Genomic DNA, 16,859 nt, shown 5'->3' with positions numbered 1-16,859 from the left:
GTCCAGAATAAGAGCATAGCTTTTTCCCCATGCTTTTGAATGTGCCGCTAAAATATACAATCTGTTTCTATTAGCCTTGCTACGGCTGTGACATGTGGTTGTCTCACCTAGCTATCTTAAGATGAACATACTAAGTCGCTCTGGATAAGAATGTCTGCAAAATGACTTAAATACATTTAAAGATGCACTATGCAGCAATCACTCCGCCATTTCCTGGTTGCAATTTTTTTTAAATAGTTAAGACTAATTTCAGTTTGTGACAAAACAAGCAAGTATAGTGTAGAGAATCAATGAATCATCTAAACCGTTGGGAAATATCTTTTCCATAACCAAAAATATTGTATTTTCAGCTGTTTAAAGCTGGTGTACAAAACCCAAAGTAAAAGATGCAAAAACAAAACCTAAAACGGGAAGCATAGAAATGGCACACGTAGAACAGATCTACCCGTTCTTAGACTTGCTTTCAATTAGAATGATAGATCTATAAGTCACATTTTTATGTACATTTTGTCAGGTCTCCCAAATAGTGATATATTGCAGCTTTAAATTATTATTAAAAAAATTCTGTAAAAAGCTTTAAAGTTGAATAATAACAATAACCAGATATGTTTTTCCTCTAAGAATGACGACAGACATGTTAATGAGCAAACCTGTATGATTTGTTGGCCAGGTTACAGATTCTGAGGTAATGGTTTCAGTTCACATTTTTTTCTCCTGGAACTGGTATATCCTCCTCCTGAGGCAAACATTGTTTCAACAGTTGTCCCATTCCACATAATTACTTATCAATCGAGGAATAAGTTGCTTAAAATTACTTTTTTGAGCCTTTGTTCATGTCATTTTGGGGCCCCCATACTACACAATGACGTTGAGGATGTGATTTGCTATTTGGGGTGTTTCTCAAAAACATGTGAATTCACAACAACAACAAAAAGGTGTCTGGACCCTTCTACAACATGCCATTTAAATCCAAAATAGAGATTTGGTTGTAAAGTAACTGTCCAGTGTCTCCAGATTTCTATTAAATATGACCTATAAGTGAAATACCTTTCCATCCAAGACGTTTTAATGAACTATTTTAAAAAGCAGCTTTTCTGTGTTGGAATGGTGTGGGTGTACCCAAACAACAGAATGGTGTGGGTGTATACCGGTCATTAAAACATTCATGTGAGTAAACCCCTGATGGCCCAGCTCAGACAATGAGACAGGCCATACATTGACAAGCATTTTTGAAACAGTCTGTTTGAGATACAAGTTTGAGGTGTTTTTCTTAAAGTGTTTTCTCCAATTTATGATTTGGCCACATATATGAGTACAAGACGAGTCAACAACATGACTTAACAGTACATATACTTTTAAAAGTGATATTTCCAGCAGACATAAGTTGCTTAAATGTTACAGAAAGGGTGAAACAATCACACTGAAGTGACCAGGGTCCATGCTATATGCTATACACACACGTGCATGTGGACACATTCACACAACTCCAGGGCCTTACCAGGTGTGGTCCACAGTGAAGCGCCTGTAACGGCGCTTGTTCACCACCTGCTTACGAAACAGTCTCGGGGAGATGTGGGGTGAAACGCTCGTCCTCTTGTCCAATTTGGTATTCCCACGTGAGTCTATATTCTATTCCAGTTCTGTTTTGTCCCCATGAGCCTCCATAGCCAGGGTCTTGGTTTAGAACAGAGTCCAGTTCACTCAGTCCCAATGAGTGGAGCTCAAGTGTAAGGCTATAGTACACGACACACCAGAGAGGATACAGGACACGACGCACCAGAGAGGATACAGGACACGACGCACCAGAGAGGATACAGGACACGACGCAGCAGAGAGGATACAGGACACGACGCACCAGAGAGGATACAGGACACGACGCACCAGAGAGGATACAGGACACGACGCACCAGAGAGGATACAAGACACGACGCACCAGAGAGGATACAGGACACGACGCACCAGAGAGGATACAGGACACGACGCACCAGAGAGGATACAAGACACGACGCACCAGAGAGGATACAGGACACGACGCACCAGAGAGGATACAGGACACGACGCACCAGAGAGGATACAGGACACGACACACCAGAGAGGATACAGGACACGACGCACCAGAGAGGATACAGGACACGACGCACCAGAGAGGATACAGGACACGACGCAGCAGAGAGGATACAGGACACGACGCACCAGAGAGGATACAGGACACGACGCACCAGAGAGGATACAGGACACGACGCACCAGAGAGGATACAAGACACGACGCAGCAGAGAGGATACAGGACACGACGCAGCAGAGAGGATACAGGACACGACGCACCAGAGAGGATACAGGACACGACGCAGCAGAGAGGATACAGGACACGACGCACCAGAGAGGATACAGGACACGACGCTCCAGAGAGGATACAGGACACGACGCACCAGAGAGGATACAGGACACGACGCACCAGAGAGGATACAGGACACGACGCACCAGAGAGGATACAGGACACGACGCACCAGAGAGGATACAGGACACGACGCACCAGAGAGGATACAAGACACGACACACCAGAGAGGATACAGGACACGACGCACCAGAGAGGATACAGGACACGACGCACCAGAGAGGATACAGGACACGACGCACCAGAGAGGATACAGGACACGACGCACCAGAGAGGATACAGGACACGACGCACCAGAGAGGATACAAGACACGACGCACCAGAGAGGATACAGGACACGACGCACCAGAGAGGATACAGGACACGACGCACCAGAGAGGATACAGGACACGACGCACCAGAGAGGATACAGGACACGACGCACCAGAGAGGATACAGGACACGACGCACCAGAGAGGATACAGGACACGACGCAGCAGAGAGGATACAGGACACGACGCACCAGAGAGGATACAGGACACGACGCACCAGAGAGGATACAGGACACGACGCACCAGAGAGGATACAGGACACGACGCACCAGAGAGGATACAAGACACGACGCACCAGAGAGGATACAGGACACGACGCACCAGAGAGGATACAGGACACGACGCAGCAGAGAGGATACAGGACACGACGCACCAGAGAGGATACAGGACACGACTCACCAGAGAGGATACAGGACACGACGCACCAGAGAGGATACAGGACACGACGCACCAGAGAGGATACAAGACACGACGCACCAGAGAGGATACAGGACACGACGCACCAGAGAGGATACAGGACACGACGCAGCAGAGAGGATACAGGACACGACGCAGCAGAGAGGATACAGGACACGACGCAGCAGAGAGGATACAGGACACGACGCACCAGAGAGGATACAGGACACGACGCAGCAGAGAGGATACAGGACACGACGCACCAGAGAGGATACAGGACACGACGCTCCAGAGAGGATACAGGACACGACGCACCAGAGAGGATACAGGACACGACGCACCAGAGAGGATACAGGACACGACGCACCAGAGAGGATACAGGACACGACGCACCAGAGAGGATACAGGACACGACGCACCAGAGAGGATACAGGACACGACGCACCAGAGAGGATACAGGACACGACGCACCAGAGAGGATACAGGACACGACGCACCAGAGAGGATAAAGGACACGACGCACCAGAGAGGATACAGGCCACGACGCACCAGAGAGGATACAAGACACGACGCACCAGAGAGGATACAGGACACGACGCACCAGAGAGGATACAGGACACGGCGCACCAGAGAGGATACAGGACACGGCGCACCAGAGAGGATACAGGACACGGCGCACCAGAGAGGATACAGGACACGACGCAGCAGAGAGGATACAGGACACGACGCACCGGAGAGGATACAGGACACGACGCACCAGAGAGGATACAGGACACGACGCACCAGAGAGGATACAGGACACGACGCACCAGAGAGGATACAGGACACGACGCACCAGAGAGGATACAGGACACGACGCACCAGAGAGGATACAGGACACGACGCACCATAGAGGATACAGGACACGACGCACCAGAGAGGATACAGGACACGGCGCACCAGAGAGGATACAGGACACGACGCCCCAGAGAGGATACAGGACACGACGCACCAGAGAGGATACAGGACACGACGCACCAGAGAGGATACAAGACACGACGCACCAGAGAGGATACAGGACACGGCGCACCAGAGAGGATACAGGACACGACGCACCAGAGAGGATACAGGCCACGACGCACCAGAGAGGATACAAGACACGACGCACCAGAGAGGATACAGGACACGACGCACCAGAGGATACAAGACACGACGCACCAGAGAGGATACAGGACACGGCGCACCAGAGAGGATACAGGACACGACGCACCAGAGAGGATACAGGACACGACGCACCAGAGAGGATACAGGACACGGCGCACCAGAGAGGATACAGGACACGACGCCCCAGAGAGGATACAGGACACGACGCACCAGAGAGGATACCGGACATGACACACCAGAGGATACAGGACACGACGCACCACTGAGGATACAGGACACAACGCACCAGAGAGTACACAGGACACGACGCACCAGAGATGATACAGGACACGACGCACCAGAGATGACACAGGACACGACGCACCAGAGATGAAACAGGACACGACGCACCAGAGATGATACAGGACACGACGCCCCAGAGAGGATACAGGTCACTACGCAACAGAGAGGATACACGACACGACACACCAGAGAGAACAGAAAAAGGTTCGTCCGACAGCTCTAGTTGGCAGACCTGTTTGGCCAGCTCTTCTCTATTATTCTGTCAGGACTTCAAGGATTCGCCAGGGGTGACACTCTGTGCCTCTCCCTCCATCTTTTCCTTCACTCCCTCTCAAGTACTCTCTACCTACCTACTCTTTCTCTGTTTCACTTAAACAATCTCTCCCCACTTTCCCTCTTCCATACAGTCCCATCTCTCTCTCTCTCTTTCCATTCAAGCCCAGACCTTTTTAAGGTCCACCCCCTCTGTAGTACACAGTATTGAAAATCATACCATCAGTATTTTGAAATACCCCGGTATACAGAATATCGCCCAAGCCGAGAATTCAGCAGGTACCACAAATGGCATAAGAGCCCTTTATCTCCACCCAGTGGTTGTTGGATAAAAGTGCACTTTGCTGATACAATGTCCAGAACAGATATATATTTTATTTTATGTAACCTTTATTTAACCAGGCAAGTCAGTTAATAACAAATTCTTATTTACAATGACGGCCTTTTCCCGGCCAAACCCTAACGACGCTGGGCCAATTGTGCGCCGCCCTATGGGACTCCCAATCACTGCCGGTTGTGATACAGCCTGGAATCGAACCAGGGTCTGTAGTGACACCTCCAGCACTGAGATGCAGAGCCTTAGACCTCTGCGCCACTCGAGAGACAAGCTTCTAGGACTCCACCAACACATATTATACCTTAGTATAGAGTAAGATTGGTTCACCAAAACATGAACATAGAATGCTCTAATAGAGACAGGAGAAAACATGTTGGGTTTAACCTCAAGTTAAGGAAGCACAACTTGAGTCCTCCAGGACTGCAGTGTCTGCTAGCTTCTGACCTAACCTGTCAGGGTCGGCGTGGATGATGTTGATTTGTGGCAGCGGGTGGAAGGGCAGGGTGGTGGGCCGGGCCATGGTGTCCCCCTCTGGCGTGCGGCTTAGATCCCTCTCCGCCTGTCGCCATGACAACGGGGGCAGCTGTAGCGTGCCCGAGTGACGCCTGCGGCCCCGGCAAAGGTCCACTCCCAGAGTGCTGCCGAACAGGGGCACTCCCAGGGTCTCATTGCTGTCCTGAAAGGCAAAGGTTGAGAGAATGCTAGTAGAACGTTGATAGAAGGTTGTGGTTAATAGCAAGAGGCAGTAGAGACGTTGAAAGAAAGCTGATGTAGGGACTTATAAGAGGGTTATAAGATGAGGGTTGACAGAACTATGGTTATAGCGAAGACTAAAAGTCATGGGAAAGCTGACAGAATGTTGATACATAACGTTGATAGAAGATTATGGCTAAGATTCAGTGGACATAGATGGAACTACAAAAATGTTCAGTGGACATAGATGGAACTACAAAAATGTTCAGTGGACATAGATGAGACTACAAAAATGTTCAGTGGACATAGATGAGACTACAAAAATGTTCAGTGGACATAGATGAGACTACAAAAAAGGCATTTAGTGTTATTGCTTCCATATTATGTTACATGAGCATGTACTGCTTTGATAAACCCAAACCAGCCACTACGTTGACACATTGCAGAGGACGTTCATTCAAGGGAATACATTGACTATTACATTGGATGTCAAATCCTAATATTTAGCCAGTTCCATGCACATAGCACTAGGGGGCACTCTATGACCTACTGTGAGACTACAGTATCCTAACTCCCAAGACATACAGGAAGTGTTGATATTTTTACAGATAATATATTCATACTGGTCATGTTGGGTACAGAGTACTGGATTTTAAATATGTTTCCTTCAATGTTTGAGATCAGGTTCTCCAAAAAAATAAAAAATAAATGTAATATAATTTTTCTTTAGAAAAATGTTTTCTAACACAATGACCAATTTGATTACAAAAGTCAACACACAAACATGTCCGTGATATTTATAAACAAAATAACAGTATCAATTTGGTGGGGATTCTTTTTGTTCTATTCAAAGACCATTCAAAACAGCGACACTGACTGAACAGTATTTATTATAGACGGTGGCGTGTGTGTGACGAGGGAGTTGATGGATGCAGTACGTGTGTGCATGTACGTGCACCAGTGGAGGCTGCTGAGGGGAGGACGGCTCATAATAATGGCTGGAACAGAGCGAATGGAATGGCATCAGACACATAGAAACAGTGTGTTTGATATATTTGATACCATTCCACTAATTCAGCTCCAGCCATTACAACGAGCACGTCCTCCCCAATTAAGGTGCCTCCAACCTCCCGTGCTGTACACGTGTGTGTCTGTTTCGATGTTATGACGTCAGATAGGTTGTCTGGTGCGTTTCTCTGTAATGGTGGTTTCAGCTACCAACTCCTGACAGAGTGGGGTCATACATCACCCTCTGTTATATATTCACTCCGTCCAACTGGAACTGAACCAGGGATACGGCCAAATAAACAAAGGAGAGGGATGGAGGAGAGGGAGGCTATCGAGGAATTCGAGTCAGAGATAGGTGTGGTGGTGTTTGAGGAGAATGAGGGGGGTGATGAAGAGAGAGTGTGTGTGTTTGAACGCCCACGTGCCCTGCATGCAAGATGTATTACGTACGCAGCGCATGTCCGTAGAGAGAGAGAATGAATAAAGAAGAGAGAAAGAGAGAATAAATGATAGAGATAATGAATAATAGAGATAAGAGAGAGAGAAAATGAATGAGAGAGAGCGATAATGAGAAAGATGAGAAAGAGAGATAATGAATAATACAGAGAGACTGAACAAGTAGCAGAAATAAATAATAACCATTAAAAGCTGCTTCCCTCCTGTCAGCAGGATCTGATGCTTTCCTAACACAAGCCAATCTCAGCACTGCTTAACATCCCATTGTAAATGGAAGAAGAAACAGCAGAGCCACTGGGTGGGCCTAACCTGCTATCTGTGTTCACACATTACTGAGAAAACAATTATACATAACACATAGTGCATTCAGAAAGTATTCAGACCCCTTCACTTTTTACACATTTTGTTACGTTACAGCCTTATTCTAAAATTGATAAAATCGTTTTTTCCCCCTCATCAATCTACACACAATACCCCATAATGACAAAGCTAAACAGGGTTTTTAGAAATGTTTGCAAATGTATTAAAAATAAAACACTTAAATATGACATTTACATAAGTATTCAGACCCTTTACTCAGTACTTTGTTGAAGCACCTTTGGCAGCGATTACATCCTCTAGTATTCTTGGGTATGATGTTACAAGCTTGGCACACCTGTATTTGGGGAGTTTCTCCCATTCTTCTCCGCAGATCCTCTCAAGCTCTGTCAGGTTGGATGGGGAGCGTCGCTGCACAGCTATTTTCAGGTTTCTTCTCCAGAGATGTTCGATCGGGTTCAAGTCCAGGCTCTGGATGGGCCACTCAAGGACATTCAGAGACTTGTCCCAAAGCCACTCCTGTGTTGTCTTGGCTGTGTGCTTAGGGTCATTGTCTTGTTGGAAGGTGAACCTTCGCCCCAGGCTGAGGTCCTGAGCGCTCTGGAGCAGGTTTTCATCAAGGATCTCTCTGTACTTTGCTCCATTCATCTTTCGATCCTGAGTAGTCTCCCAGTCCCTTCAGCTGAAAAACATCCCCACAGCATAATGCTGCCACCACCATGCGTCGCCGTCGGGATGGTATTGGCCAGGTGATAAGCAGTGCCTGGTTTCCTCCAGACGTGATGCTTGGCGTTCAGGCCAAAGAGTTCAATCTTGGTTTCATCAGACCAAAGAATGTTGTTTCTCATGGTCGGAGGGTCCTTTAGGTGCCTTTTGGCAAACTCTAAGTGGGCTGTCATGTGCCTTTTACTGAGGAGTGGCTTCCATCTAGCCACTCTACCATAAAGGCCTGATTGGTGGAGTGCTGTAGAGATGGTTGTCCTTCTGGAAGGTTCTCCCATCGCCACAGAGGAACTCTGGAGCTCTGTCAGAGTGACCATCGGGTTCTTGGTCACCTCCCTGACCAAGGCCCTTCTCCCCCGATTGTTCAGTTTGTCCCGGCGGCCAGCTCTAGCAAGAGTCATGGTTGTTCCAAAAATTATGGAGGCCACTGTGTTCTTGGGGAACTTCAATGCTGCAGACATTTTTTGGTACCCTTCCCCAGATCTGTGCCCCGAGCTCTATGGACAATTCCTTCAACCTCACGGATTGGTTTTTGCTCTGACATGCACTGTCAACTGTGGGACCTTATATCGACAGGTGTGTGTTTTTTCAAATCATGTCCAATCAATTGAATTTACCACGGGTGGACTCAATCAAGTTGTAGAAACATCAAGCATGATCAATGGAAATAGGATGCACCTGAGCTCAATTTCTCATAGCAAAGGGTCTGAATACTAATGGTAATAAGGTATTTTTATTTTAAATAAATTTTCAAACATTTCTAAAAACCTGTTTTCGCTTTGTCATTATGGGGGTATTGTGTGTAGATTGACGAGGAAACAAATTAATATAATACATTTTAGAATAAGGCTTTAACATACCAAAATGTGGAAAAAGTGAAGGGGTCTGAATACTTTCCGAATGCACTGTACATAAGAAAATCCTCTCTGGTGCCAGTTGTTTTAGTGCTGTTGTGGGGGGATCTGGCACAGCTTCATGTTCAGGATTACATAAGGTTTTAGTGCTGTTGTGGGGGGGATCTGGCACAGCTTCATGTTCAGGATTACATAAGGTTTTAGTGCTGTTGTGGGGGGGGATCTGGCACAGCTTCATGTTCAGGATTACATAAGGTTTTAGTGCTGTTGTAGGGGGGATCTGGCACAGCTTCATGTTCAGGATTACATAAGGTTTTAGTGCTGTTGTAGGGGGGATCTGGCACAGATTCATGTTCAGGATTACATAAGGTTTTGAGGAAAAACATGGGTCCTGCTATGGGGCTTTGAGGAGGAAAATGACTTGGGAGAACATGGGTCCTGTTATTGTGTCTCTAAAAGAAGTACCTGGATCTGCCTGGCCGGATCTCTCCATTTCATGTAGTGTTGTATGTATGTCATACCAATGTCCCCTATGGAGACAATAAAATACTAACTGCATTTCACTGAAATAAGGCCTCAGGATCATCTCCTACTCCTTGTCCTCAGTGGGGTAGCATCCCCATGTTTCCCCATCTCCTGTCAGAGTAGCACAGACCACACTGCTCTGCCCTCAGGTCACCCCCTGTCAGAGTAACACAGACCACACTGCTCTGCCCTCAGTTCACCCCCTGTCAGAGTAGCACAGACCACACTGCTCTGCCCTCAGGTCACCCCCTGTCAGAGTAACACAGACCACACTGCTCTGCCCTCAGGTCACCCCCTGTCAGAGTAACACAGACCACACTGCTCTGCCCTCAGGTCACCCCCTGTCAGAGTAACACAGACCACACTGCTCTGCCCTCAGGTCACCCCCTGTCAGAGTAGCACAGACCACACTGCTCTGCCCTCAGGTCACCCCCTGTCAGAGTAACACAGACCACACTGCTCTGCCCTCAGGTCACCCCCTGTCAGAGTAACACAGACCACACTGCTCTGCCCTCAGGTCACCCCCTGTCAGAGTAGCACAGACCACACTGCTCTGCCCTCAGGTCACCCCCTGTCAGAGTAACACAGACCACACTGCTCTGCCCTCAGGTCACCCCCTGTCAGAGTAACACAGACCACACTGCTCTGCCCTCAGGGCACCTCAGAGAAATAACTTGGTCAGAAGTAATAAGTTGCAGGGGAGAGAAGTACAGGATATGCTATACTGCACTATGCGTCAGTGGGGAGTAGGGTGAAGATGCCCCTAGACAATGGCACCAGTTTCCCTCTACTTATGGTTAAGGACTACCGATTTGGGGAGGATAAACTGATCCTAGATCTGTCGCTACAGTGGGTACATTTATCACTACTGTAGCCTATCATGCATTCTATTATTAGGGTTTTCTCATACTGGCTGGTGCATTTTGCACTGGTGCCATAAGACTGTAGTTTCCTCTCTGCTCCTCTCTCCAACACCTCCTGCTGAGATCACAAGAATAATAGCAGTCCACAACTCTCTGACCCAGTGAAGACGCATTGGGGAGAGCAAGATGGCAAAAATGGCAGAGTTAGAGAAAGACAGAGAGAACACACTGATTTAGCAAGACAGGGGAAAGACGGAGAGACCAACAAACACAGGGGAAAGACGGAGAGACCAACAAACACAGGGGAAAGATAGAGACCAACAAACACAGGGGAAAGATGGAGAGACCAACAAACACAGGGGAAAGACAGAGACCAACAAACACAGGGGAAAGACGGAGAGACCAACAAACACAGGGGAAAGACAGAGACCAACAAACACAGGGGAAAGACGGAGAGACCAACAAACACAGGGGAAAGATAGAGACCAACAAACACAGGGGAAAGATAGAGACCAACAAACACAGGGGAAAGACGGAGAGACCAACAAACACAGGGGAAAGATAGAGACCAACAAACACAAGGGAAAGATAGAGACCAACACACATGAAATAGATTAGAAAGAGTAGACAGGCAAAGAAGGAAGTTAAAAGGAGAGGAAGAAGGAGGGAGGGAGGGAGGAGTAGAGGCTGAAGGCGGGGAGGGAGGAGTGAGAGGGAGGGAGCGAGAGAGCGGACAGAGGACGAACTGTCACCCCACCTGCTCTGCAGTCAGTCCCTGCAGTAATTGACTGACAGTAAACACAGCAGTGCTGAGTCCTCTTGTATTTCTAGGAAATGTAATTTGTCTGATTTATCCATGTTGTCTGCAGTGGGAGAGTGGCAATACAACCTGACAACCCGCAAATCACAGCCCGACCCTGAGATGGGCTTTTTCCATTAAGTTTCACCGCCCTAAAAACAGGATATTTCAATGGCAAAATGTCAACACATTACAATGTATTTATGGCGTGATAGACTTTTTCCTATCGTGTTCCACTTGTGTCACAAAAGAGCCATAAGATATTTCAGTAGCAAAATGTCAATATGTTATAATTGTATTCATGGTGTGTTTTACCGTGCTGTGTATTTGTCATGTATTGTGCAGTCATTTCTAGGAGCCAGACGTGTGTTATTCTAATCCGTGATCGATAAGCTGTTGTCACTTTGAATTGGAAAAAGGAAAGGAAAAAAAGAAACCTCTTTCCCTGCATTGGGTTTCAAAAGACATCTATTTCCCTGCATTGGGTTTCAAAAGACATCTCTGTCCCTGCATTGGGTTTCAAAAGACATCTCTTTCCCTGCATTGGGTTTAAAAAGACATCTATTTCCCTGCATTGGGTTTCAAAAGACATCTCTTTCCCTGCATTGGGTTTCCAAAGACATCTCTTTCCCTGCATTGGGTTTAAAAAGACATCCCTTTCCCTGCATTGGGTTTCAAAAGACATCTCTGTCCCTGCATTGGGTTTCAAAAGACATCTCTTTCCCTGCATTGGGTTTAAAAAGACATCTATTTCCCTGCATTGGGTTTCAAAAGACATCTCTGTCCCTGCATTGGGTTTCAAAAAGACATCCCTTTCCCTGCATTGGGTTTCAAAAAGACATCTCTTTCCCTGCATTGGGTTTAAAAAGACATCCCTTTCCCTGCATTGGGTTTCAAAAAGACATCCCTTTCCCTGCATTGGGTTTCAAAAAGACATCCCTTTCCCTGCATTGGGTTTCAAAAAGACATCCCTTTCCCTGCATTGGGTTTCAAAATACATCTATTTCCCTGCATTGGGTTTCAAAAGACATCCCTTTGCCTGCATTGGGTTTCTAAAGACATCTCTTTCCCTGCATTGGGTTTCAAAAGACATCCCTTTCCCTGCATTGGGTTTCAAAAGACATCCCTTTCCCTGCATTGGGTTTCAAAAGACATCTCTTTCCCTGCATTGGGTTTAAAAAGACATCCCTTTCCCCGCATTGGGTGTCAAGGTTCATTTTAGATATGGGAAGTTAATTACTCTGTGTACTGAGTTTCATCTTCTTTTCAAATGAATCAGCTTTCATGTTTCCCTTTTCATCTGAATCTTTGATAGACATATCAATGAGCATTGGCATTATTGTCATATCATCAATGAGTTAGTTCACTGTGGTAAAATGTGAATAAATAGATACATCTGTCACGCCTACTCCCTACCTCCGGCGCTCGACATCGCCAGTCTATTAACCACCGGTCCTGGCAACCATCACTGCGCACACCTGGACTTCCTCACCACCCTGATTACACGCCCTTCATATAGCCCTCACCAACCTCCGTCATCAGGCAGTATTGGTTCTGTTTTCATGTCCAGACGCTGCTCTTGTTTTGTAACACACCATGTTCGTTATTATTAAACTCACCATCTGCACCTGCTTCCGTGCGTCTCCATTACAGAATACTGCCTCAAGAAATAATGGAAGCAGCAGATGATTACACCATATTCCAGACGGTCGAGAAACAGGGTAATCTACTCCCCCAACACCACGACCAGCTGGCTCTACTGGGTACGACCATGAAGGAGGTCCTCTGCGTCTCCACACCACCAGCGAGGTTCTTCATACCGCTGACGGAGGGCCTCATACCACAGGTCGTCACAGTGAGCCAGCCATCTGCCCATCGAAATAACGTGGCTTCCTACTTCAGTGCTCCCTCTATTTGCCTATCAGACATAAACCCCCACCACCGAGAGGTCCAAGGTTGCCACTGTCATTTCCCTGCTGACCGGACAGACGTTGGAGAGGGCTATGACCGTCTGGGAGAGGAGGAGCTGGGTACCTATGAGAAGTTCATGCCTCTGTTCAGGGCGGTCTTCGACTATCCTCCAGAGGGCAGAGAGGGAAGTGAGAGACTATTCCAACTCCAGCAGGGTGCCCAGACTGCTGCGGAGTACGCCCTCACCTTTCGGACTGTGGCATGGGATGAGCCGGCGCCATGGAGACATGGGTCTCCAGTGGATGGGATGAGCCGGCGCTCCACACTCTATTCCGGACTGCGCAAAGAAGTCCAGACGGAGTTGGCATGTCGGATGACAACATATCCTTGGACGCTCTCATCTCGATGGTTATCTGTCTGGATAACCTTCTTCAGGATCGTCGGCGTCCACCTTGCCACTCACTTCCCTCCTTTGGATGTTCTGAGTCAGAGCCTGAACCCATGGAGGTAGGGGCCACACCTCTCCGCGGCAGAGCGGCATTGCCGGAGACAGCTGGAGCTGAGAATCACCGCCTGGGAACCAGGATGCCGAGGACCTGCTTTCCCGCACCCTGTGGTTCCACATCGGTGGAGGGTCTTGTGAGTGTCCTCCATCCCATCAAGTGGTCCTCCCGTTTTGTTGGCCCTGTGTTTTGGGACGTAGATGTGGACATCCGCCAGGCTCTGGAGAGGGAACCCGCTCCTGCCATCTGCCCTCCAGAGTGCATCTATGTCCCCACGGGGGTGAGAGATCAGATGTTGACCTGGGCACACACATTCCTCACCGCTGGTCACCTGCACCATCCAATCCCTCCCCGATAAATACTGGTGGCCTACCTTGGCGCAGGACGTAGCCCACTATGTCAACTCATGTTCGGTATGTACTCAATCCAAATTTCCCCGGCATGCTCCAGCAGGTAAACTACTTCCCGTGTCTCAGCGGACTTGGTCACATCTGTCCATAGACTTTGTAACAGATCTCCCACTTTCTGATGGTTTTACCACTATTCTGGTTGACAGATTCTCCAAATCCTGCCGTTTTATCCCTCTCTCTGGTCTACTTACCACTCCAGGTCGCTGAGGCACTATTCCATCAGGTCTTCCTGGCACTAGGGCCTTCCGGAGGACATCGCTTCAGACCGTGGTCCCCAATTCACTTCGTGGGTCTGTAATGCCTTTATGGAGAAGCTAGGGGCCATGGCCAGCCTCACATTTGGGTACCGGTCTCCGTCTAACAGGCAGGTGGAGAGGACCAACCAGAAGCTGGGGAGGTTCCGAAGGAGTGATTTCCAGGACCAGCAGTGGGAGTGGGCCCGCTTCCTTCCCTGGACGGAATACGACCAGAACTTCATCACTCCTCCACCAGGCTGACTCCCTTCCAGTGCGTCCTGGGGTATCAGCCGGCCCTAGCTCAGTGGACTCCGAGCCAGACCAAGGTCTCTGCAGTTGACAAGAGGTGTGGAATGCCGCACACGTGAGGCTCCAGCGCACCGTCAGAAGGATCAGATGGACCGCCACCACAGTGAGGCTCCCGTGCTCCATCCTGGTGATAGCGTCTGGGTCTCCACCAGGAACGCTCCGCCTGCCCCTCCGGAAGCTGAGGTTTGTGGGGCCACTCAAAGTCCTCCGGAGGGTCAATGAGGTAACCCATCGTTTAGAACTCCCCACCAACTACTGTATGGGGGTCGTGGGGGTCGGCTACAGTACCTGGTGTACTGGGAGGGGTACAATCCTGAGGAACGCTCTTGGGTCCCGGTGGCGGATATCCTGGACCCCAACATCAACCCGGGATTTCCATCTCCGCCGACCGGCCCACTCCTTGCCCTCAGGGCCGTCCTCCTGGCCGGTGTCGTCCTGCGAATGGAGCCATGCGTCGGGTTACTGTCACGCCTATTCCTGCTCCCTCCCTCCGGTGCTGGCTGTCGCCGGTCTACTAACCCCCAGTCCTGGTAACCCACATTGCGCACACCTGCTCCCCATTGTTAAGCACACCTGGACTTCCTCACCACCCTGATTACACTCCCTTCATATAGCCCTCGCCAACCTCCGTCATCAGGCAGTGTTGGTTCTGTTTTCATGTCCAGACGCTTCTCTTGTTTTGTAAATCCATGTTCGTTATTATTAAACTCAACATCTGCACCTGCTTCCTAATTCCCTTCGTCTTTGTTACAACATCAAAATGGTCACGTTTTTATAAGGGGATGATCAAGGTTTTCAAATCCTGTCAGAAAATGCACCTGTTAGAAATCAGCTTAAAGTCAGAAGTACAAGGGATATATACATACAGCCCTGAAAAAACAAGAGTCCACTGCAAAATGATCAGTTTCTCTGGTTTGACTATTTATAGGTATGTGTGTTTGGGTAAAATGAACATTCGTTTTCTATGAACTACTGACAACATTTCTTCCAAATAAAAATAGTCATTTAGAGCATTTCTTTGCAGAAAATGACAACTGGTGGAAAATAAAGATGTAGTGTTGTCAGACCTCGAATAATGCAAAGAAAATAAGTTCATATTCATTTTTAAACAACGCAATACTAATGTTTTAACTTAGGAAGAGTTCATAAATCAATATTTGGTGGAATAACCCTCCAGGGCTGGCCATGACAGGGTCTTGATCTGGTGGTCCTCCATCCACACCTTCATTGACCTGGCTGTGTGGCATGGAGCGTTGTCCTGCTGGGAAAAAACTATCCTCAGAGTTGGGGAACATTGTCAGAGCAGAAGGAAGCAGGTTTTCTTCCAGGACATCCTTGTGGCTTGATTCAAGCGTCCTTCACAAAGACAAATCTGCCCCCATTCCAGCCTTGCTGAAGCACCCCCAGATCATCACCGATCTTCCTCCAGATTACACAGTGGGTGCGAGACACTGTGGCTTGTAGGCCTCTCCAGGGGTTCTAAAACCTTTGACCGGTAATGTGGAAAGGTGTGTGCCTTTCCTAATCATGTCCAATCAAATGAATTCACCACAGGTGTACTCCAAGTTGTAGAAACATCAAGGATGTTCAATGGAAACAGGATGCACCTGAGCTCAATTTCAAGTCTCATAGCAAAGCTTCTGAATACTTATGTTACTCAGTTTATTTTAATTTGATACATTTTCACATTCTTAAAAACCTGTTTTCGCTTTGTCAATAATGGGGTATTGTGTGTAGATTGATTGGGATTTTTTTTTTTTAATCCATTTTAGAATAAGGCTGTAACGTAACAACATTTTGAAAAAGTCAAGGGGTCTGAATACACCGTATATAATGAAATCGGCCATCAAAGAACAAGAAAACCAACGACTTAAGTTAAAGATTCAAATCACTGGAGTTTGAATGGGGTAGAAAATGGAGCCGCGTTCAACGGTGGCAGGGACACGGCCACGGGTCGAACAAAGCCCAAGAGACACAAACCCCTAGCCACAGTACAGAGCGTGGCGTGCACGGAAACACACAGACTGAATGAAAAAGGATGAGTAGTGGGTAAGGTTACTATCAAGGAAAGGTTACTACCAAGGCACCTAGAGGTTTTAACTTATACATTTGAAAA

At 47.8% G+C, this 16,859-nt stretch overlaps 1 protein-coding gene across 3 annotated transcripts in view; it reads right to left on the bottom strand.

The window, feature by feature from the left end:
- The window catches only part of LOC139560487 (3',5'-cyclic-AMP phosphodiesterase 4B-like), a 91,083-nt gene that overhangs the window by 45,773 nt on the left and 28,451 nt on the right, over positions 1-16,859 (bottom strand). For all 3 annotated transcript variants that reach the window (XM_071377312.1, XM_071377314.1, XM_071377315.1), the window contains exon 3: positions 5,585-5,811. In XM_071377312.1, the coding sequence (XP_071233413.1) occupies positions 5,585-5,811 (227 nt within the window). The remainder of the gene's footprint in view (positions 1-5,584; positions 5,812-16,859) is intronic.

Source organism: Salvelinus alpinus, chromosome 30, assembly GCF_045679555.1.
Source record: "Salvelinus alpinus chromosome 30, SLU_Salpinus.1, whole genome shotgun sequence".
Taxonomy (NCBI): Eukaryota; Metazoa; Chordata; class Actinopteri; order Salmoniformes; family Salmonidae; genus Salvelinus; species Salvelinus alpinus.
The sequence above is the reverse complement of the archived record's forward strand: the minus strand, read 5'-3'. Positions and strand labels throughout refer to the sequence as shown.